Source organism: Mesitornis unicolor, unplaced genomic scaffold (assembly GCF_000695765.1).
Source record: "Mesitornis unicolor isolate BGI_N332 unplaced genomic scaffold, ASM69576v1 scaffold41832, whole genome shotgun sequence".
Classification (NCBI taxonomy): Eukaryota; Metazoa; Chordata; class Aves; order Mesitornithiformes; family Mesitornithidae; genus Mesitornis; species Mesitornis unicolor.
In genome coordinates this window covers 1-7,280 of record NW_010171975.1, presented here as the reverse complement: position 1 = coordinate 7,280, position 7,280 = coordinate 1, and the positions used below count along the sequence as shown (strand labels likewise).

The window sequence follows — 7,280 nt, the reverse complement described above, 5'->3', positions numbered from 1 at the left end:
CGGAGGTCGCCATCTTGCGGTACGGTGGAATGCAGGAGCCGCGGTCTGCTGTGTTGTGGTGCTGTGAAAGACGAGAGCTGGGGGGCGCCATGTTGTGATGCGATGAAGGGCGGGACCGGGGCGGTGCTGTTGGGGTAGCCCACCCCGCCCCGCCCCCTCTCCGCTCGCGGCTGTACTCGGTCGCCGAGTCTCACGTTGACTCTCCTCTTGGAGACCCGTCCCCGCGGAGCGAAACTGCTGCTCTGCCGGCGAGAGGGCTCCGCTGCCCCGTCCGGGGAAGCGGCAGTTGGTGCTCCCTGTGAGCTGAGGTACAAAGCTGGCAGCAGTTGTTTCTTGCAAGGCCAGCGTCCTTCTCAGCTGCTTGGATGTCAGGATTTTATTATAGTGTGTTTTCTTCAGAGGAAAACAACCCTAAAGCCTAATTCACCTTTGTAGGTGTAGACCTCGATTTTGTTTCAGTTCTCTGCCTACAGTAACTAGGTTGCTGTACTTCTCAGCATACTCAAACCCTTGCTCCCCTTGTGTGAGAAGTAGTTTGGTGAACAGAAAGAAGAACTAGGGTGAGGGCTGGAGGAGTCCCTGCTCCCTGGCTGGGCTGCTGCCTCTGCAGCCCAGCCTGTGGTGGGGGAGGGACACTGGTGGGGAAGGTGACACAGCCCACACAGCTTAGGGTTGGGTTGTACAGGCACTTGCCCAGAAAGGGGTAGTGCGGGGACTGCAAGAAGCAGGAGTACAGATTGTTTTCCTTGAATCAAATCAATATTGCTAGTGGTTGTATCACTAACTGTAAAGCAAACAGCTCTTCCCATGATGCACAGGTGAGCATGCTTAAGCCTGTAAAATCTTGTTCCTGTGGAAGCAGGGATCCTATGAGCATTCTTTTCTTCCTGTAATTTATTTTTTTAATTTTACAAAAACAAAAGTTGCAATTCTTCCAGATTGAAGTTGTGGCACTAAGGAATTACTTTGAGATCGATTTGGCGATCTTCCCCAAATCTGTATATGACACTCATTAGGTTGTCAGATCAGGATAATCTTATTTGAAAGGAACTTTAGGAGGAGTCTGGTCCATTTCCCTGATGAAAAGAGGATCAGCCATGAGGTCAGAAAGGTGGTTTTCTCCCAGTCAGTCCCTGGCCTATAAGGCTGCCAGGGGCTCTTCCTTCCCTTGAGCAAGATTTGCACTTGCATTTGCTGAATTTCATAAGGCTGCTGTCAGCCCTTTCCTCCAGCTCTCCAAAGTCCCTCTAAATGGCAGCCCTGCTTGTGCCCACTGCTCCCCCCAGTTTGGTGCCATATGCACATTTGGTAAGAATGGACCTGCTCCAGATCACTCTTAAAGGTGTAAAAAACCTGGACATGCAGGTGTAGTATAACCCATTAACTTCTACCCTCTGAGCCCAATTATCCAATCAGTTTTTACTGATCTAGTTGTGCATCTGTCCAGACTGTAACATCCCAATTTGGATACAAGAATATTGCAGGAGACAACGTGAAAAGACTTGCTAAATTCAGACACCCGCTAGTCCTCCCTTCATACAAAAATCTGGTCATTTTATCATAGAAGGCAGTTGGGTTGGTCAGGCATGATTTACCCTTGATAAATCCATGCTGTCTCCAGATCCTTACTTCCCCTTCACATCCCCAGGAATGTGCTCCAAAGTAATTCACCCCATGATTTTCCCAGGGACAGAGGTTAGGCCGGCTGAACCTGCAGTTCCCTGCATTGTTCTATTTGCCTCTTTGAAGCTGGGTGCAACATTTGTTTCCTTCGAGCCATTGGGGACCTCTGCCGTGCAAGGATGGCAGCCAGCTCTCCTGGCACTCTCAGATGTACCCTGTCAGGTCTCATGGACTTGTAGGGGTTCAGCTCTCTTGAATAGTCCTGAGCTTGATCCTTACCCACTGCTGGCAGTTCTCCTTTTGAATCCTTTACATTTTTCAAAGAAAATGCTGTTACATTTTTTACAAGTCTCAGCTGCAGCTTTCCTCACATCATCTTTACATGTCAGGGAGTTTCTAAATTCCTCTTCTGTAGCCTGTCCTTGTTTCCACCTCTTACATACTGCCTTTTAATGCTGGAGCTCTGTCATGGGTTCCCAGTACAGCCCAAGTGATCTCCAGTATGCCTGCTTGTCTGAATATAAGGATGGTCCATTCTTGCACTTGGAAGATGCCCTCTTTAAAGACTGTCAGCTTTCCTGAGCCACGATCAAAAAACCCAAAGCCCTGTCTGTAGCACCAGTCTCTGAGCCAGGCATTTACAGACTGGATCCTTCTAATCCATCCTGTGTCATTGCCTGCAACTGGAAGGAGGGAAGAGAAATTAACTTGAGCCTTAGACTCTGTCATGAACCATCCCAAGCCCTTGAAGCCTCCATTCTCCTCAGACTATGGGATGCAGTTTCCTCCCCACCTGTCTGGAAGATCAGTAGTGGGTAATAGTCTAACAACCGTACCAGGTTGGGGAGTTTCCTAGTGATATCCCTGATTCGCGCTCTAGGAAAACTTCAGACTTCCCTATGATGAAGGTCAACCAGCATATAGGGCCCTCTGTTCCCTTTACGAATGTCTCCAACAACTACAACTCTTCTCCCTTGTGGAAGAGGTTGCTCTATGACTGGAAGGCCTGTGTGACTGTGGTATGACCTCTGGTATAGGTTGCCTATTGTCCACATCCTCATTGGACTGGCCATCTTCCAGCAGGGCCTCATATCTATTTCTCAGAGGCACCTGGGGAGGTGAGGCAGACAAGGAGGGTGCTTGCCTTCTGCCACTGTCATGAACTTGCCTCCACTCAGCCTCATTTAGGCTTCTGTCTTCCACCTGATCAAGGGGCACCTGTACCCTGCCCCTGTCCAGAGTGCTATATGGTGGGTGGTCCCATTTCTGCTGCAGGGAGGGCAGAGCCTCCACTGGTCTATCTCCATTTCAGCCTCCCTAATGCTCCTAAGCCTTTCCATTTAGTCTTGCAGCTGTGCTGCTTGGCTGAGTGGATCACCTACCTTCTCATGCCGTACACAGCCGTACTCATGGCAGCCCCCTGCTACCAGTGAGGGCTGTGGCACTGCCTACAGCCTGTGACCTCAGAGCCACATGCTTCCGTGGGAGCTCTGTCTGTGCACCCACGTTACCTTTTGGTTCCATCTGTCTAGATACTACTGCACTTCCCCCTAGGATCAAGTATCCCATGGGCTGGTTTGCTCTGCCGCTTTCTGGGATTAGAGGCAAAAACATTACAGAATGACAGGTTTGATGTCTGCTAAGGTGTGGAAACTAGAGATCTGTATCATTCTATGGCATTCCTCACATCCCCTACTTCTTACACGTATGCTGAAAACAGACCTCACTGTATCTAGTCCAAGTTACAAGAAATTCTGAATGAAAGAAAACACGAGAAATGTCACCTTCTCACCCTCAGAGTGGTTCACAAAAGAACTGCCCTTCCTTGAGGTTTAAACACTTAATGTACACAGCATACCCACAATTTGGCAACGTGAAGACAGGACACAACTGAGTGCCAGAGTGTGACACAGGCACGTAACAGCTTTGGTCTAAGCTCTCCTGTACACCTCCTGCTACTGATGGCAGTCCTTCTGTCCCGTTCTGTACCTTGTTCCTGGACAGTTTCAGGTGCTCTCAGCCAGACACAGCTGCTGTGGGACACAGCTGCTACAGTGTCCATCAGTATTGTGCTTCAGCTGCAGGGTAGAGCAGGACAATGCGCCTCATCTCTGGCAGTTCATCTGAGTGCAGCTGCAGAACTCCATGCTGGATTTCAAACAGATGCAGCACTGACTGATGATAAACTGCAGAAGGAGAAAGTTCCCTTAGATGCCAGTTTTTTATTCCACTCTGTTTCAAGCCAAGAGTAATCAAAAGTAGACCCCATTCAAAATGCATCCTTTCCATCATCCATCTGGAACAGGGATAACTCGATGTATGCAAGCAAGCCATGCTATCACACTGCACCTATTGAAGGCACAATGGAGAAGTTACAAAAGTAAAATATACAGGAGGTGCTAAACACACCTTCACAGATAACCTGTTGGCTACTTCCACTCTAAATCACCTTAGAGCAGGCAGGTTGCACAGGTAACTAGTTTTTGGCCCCCGCTACATAAGCTGAGAGAAGTAAACCTCTTGTATCATCCAACTAAAAATATAGCAGAGCTTAGGCATGAAGTGTAGTTTTTTAAGAACATTTAGCTGGAGGGACGGGATTAAAACTGTTCGAATGTATTAAAACTTAGCTTCTCTTTGGAGGTTCTCTTTGCTTATTTTTCTCCTTAGCACAATCATGTAGGCTTTTCTAGAACAGTTTTATAACAACCTAGATTCATTCATAGTGCAAGCTTCATGAATTGATTAAACAATTCCTGAATTTATTAAACAAAAGCTTAGCCTTACAAATATTAATTTATCCAAAAACTTATTCACATTTACACACAAATAAGTTCTAGTACCTCTGGTTATTTACAACAAAAATCCAGACCTCTAGTTTTACTACCTTTTGTTCTGGATGAGCCGAGCAGATCAGGAGCCAGTCTCCTCAGCTGGTCTCTACAGTAGGCAGGTTTCCAGTAATATGGGCTACAAAACACCTTAGCAAGTGAACCCCCGAAAAATCCCGAGAACTGTGGAAACAAAGGTGTGGATGTTCAGTGCCAGATGCTGCTTCTATTACTCCAAGATGCAGCAAACTCAGCCACAGCTGCATTAAATTACACTTCCCACAGTGCAGGACGAACTTAGTAAGAGAAAGCACTTCAGCTACGTAATCCAGCAACTACAGCTTGCTGCTGTTAACTCCAAATAAAGTGGCAGAGCTCACCAACCATGCATCAACAGGGACTGTCGCCCCCCTTGGAGAAAGGCCAAAAGCAGCAGCAGCCCTGAAAACTGAACTCCACTCACTTGCAGAGGCGGCGGACAAAGGAAAGAGGCGTTTTCCCCGTCAGCAGCCCACCCTCCATCCTTGGGGCACAGCAAAGTGCCACGTCTAGAGCAGACGGATCCACTTCAGGTAGTTTGCCCTATTGCAAATCATCACCTGACAGGAAACGGCAGTAGAGCTTTACCTGACCAGGAATAGCTGAGGAAAGCATCCCTGAGTTTTCTCCTTTACAAACTCCTGGATCTCAAGTACGTTCTTTAACAACAGTCCCCTGGAAGCCCGGTCAATTTTTGTTAACACCATCTGCATGAATCCACAAAGGGAGAATTAGAAAAGAAGATTAGCCTGGAACAGATGTAAGATGTGCTGCTGGACCATCTGCAAGGCAGGCTGAAAACTCTGGGTCATATCTAGGGTGAAAAACGGTATAACACAGTTCACCAAAACACTTCTATAGCCTGCGTAAGGAATGGGCCTTTTCAAGCTCCTCAAGCTGAGTACCGAAAAATCAAATGTCCATTTGATAAATCAAGCAAAAAACCCTTAAATCCCTCTTGCCTTCCTTAACACATTTTAGGCCTATTTTATTAATAAAGAAGGGGAAGTTACTACAAGTTAGGACAACTTGCACGAGCTCAGGTAAAGGGTACACAGCTTCATAGATTGTCTGCAGCTTATCACCAACACAAGAACAATGCATTACTTACCACGTAAGGAATCCCAAACTCTTCCAGCATCTCTACTGCAATATGATCTGTTTTCTGGAGTGCTACTACACCATCAACCAACAGAAAAGTCCTCTTCAAGCTGCCAGAAATACAAGCAACAGTAATCACCACCATTATTCATGCCTGCTCTACTACTTCCAAATTCATAAGCAAGAGCCAGTAACACGCGATCTGTGGATAGGAAGAGCCAAGAAACACCACGTGTGGGAGCTGAGGGTCAGCATGGAGCACCACCTCAATCTTTTCTGCTGTTTTGATCTAAGCACAAATGAGTGACAGCACAAAGGTTCCCAGGGAAATGACACCAGAACTAATCAATGCTACCACTGGAAGCAGCTGCTCCTCCTGCATTTTTTCACCAAATTACACAACACTGTGTATAGGTGTCTGGCTTTCATTGCTGTGTGGAGGTACAGTTAGGTCCCTTACGTGTGCCGTTCCTGCAGATAGGCCTCCACCATCTCCACAAAGTCTTGTGGGGCACGGTAGCCGTATCCTGGCATATCCACCAGAGTAAAGTACTTCCCTACTTTGAAGAAATTCATCTTCTTGGTGTGGCCCTGAGGAGAGAATTTTTTTTTTTTTAAAGATAAGATCAGGAATGGGGTGATTTTAAAAAGCTGCTTTAAGCAGTGGACTAGGAAAAACATCTCTGTTCCATACCTGCCCCTCCACCGCCAAGAAGGCTGCAAAATATACTACCGTTGCTTTAAGCTGTCTAGTCTTGACCCCGGTAGCAACGCTATGTGGCTCTATCCTTAAAACAGACTAAAAATACCCTTCTGGGTCTCTGTGCTTGGCTCTTCCCAACAGACCTGACATCACGCCTGATCAGCTTGTACGACTCTTCTGCCTGGCATGTGTGCTGCCTTGACTGAAGAGCTACACCGGGCTCTTTCCACCTCGTCCTTCACTAGAGCAAGGCCTGTGCCATCCGTAAACCGGTGGCCACCATGGCTGGCACACTCTCCTGCCACTTCATGTTACCCAAGAGCTCATTTCCACCCACCCTATCCTCTGGGCTGGCACCAGCTACTGACCAAGAGGGAGGGAAGATAAAAATGTCACTTGCCGGAGTTTTTGACACTCTGACCTCCACTTCTGGAGACAGGGAAAACAAGGCCCGGATTAAAGAGGATTTCCCCACATTGCTTCGGCCAATGAAGCACACCTGCAGTAGGAAAGGGAGAGTATTTAGTATTTCTGCACCTGTCAGTCTGCCCTCACCAAACGTGTCTGGGCAGGGGACACCCCTCCTGCTGCAGTCAGTCCTGGTCATCGGTCACCCTCTAATGCCAGTGCCCAGGGGCAGTGATGTCCTGTGTCACAGACTGCTGTGTTGGACACACCAGACTGTCGACTTGTACAGGGGGCAGGGGAGCAGCAACAAAGAAATTCAACAAAAAAGCAACAGTAAATGCACCGCGCATCGTGCAGCGCTCAGACACTGCCGCCCCCAGAGCTACACCAAAGCTGTATACACTTGTGTATCTCCAGCAGCTCAGGGAAGCCGCCGTCCCAAGCATGGCCACGGCCTCCAGCTGAAGGGCGCAGAGGGCCAGGCCAGCCAGGCCGGCGTGGAGCAGGGTCCGAGTTGGCTCTGACCTCGGGCAAGGCCTGCGGCGGGGCATGGTCCATGCGGACAGCGGAGCTCA

At 48.3% G+C, this 7,280-nt stretch overlaps 1 protein-coding gene across 1 annotated transcript; it reads right to left on the bottom strand.

Annotated features, from left to right (window-relative positions):
* Positions 1-4,509: 4,509 nt before the first annotated feature.
* GTPBP8 (GTP-binding protein 8 (putative)) lies at positions 4,510-7,272 on the bottom strand (the record flags this gene model as incomplete). Its single annotated transcript, XM_010180216.1, has 6 exons — positions 4,510-4,637; positions 5,082-5,200; positions 5,605-5,704; positions 6,055-6,185; positions 6,698-6,796; positions 7,231-7,272. Coding segments are annotated over 6 exons (576 nt in total), but the record flags the coding sequence as incomplete, so codon positions are not given.
* Between the last annotated feature and the right edge of the window lie 8 nt (positions 7,273-7,280).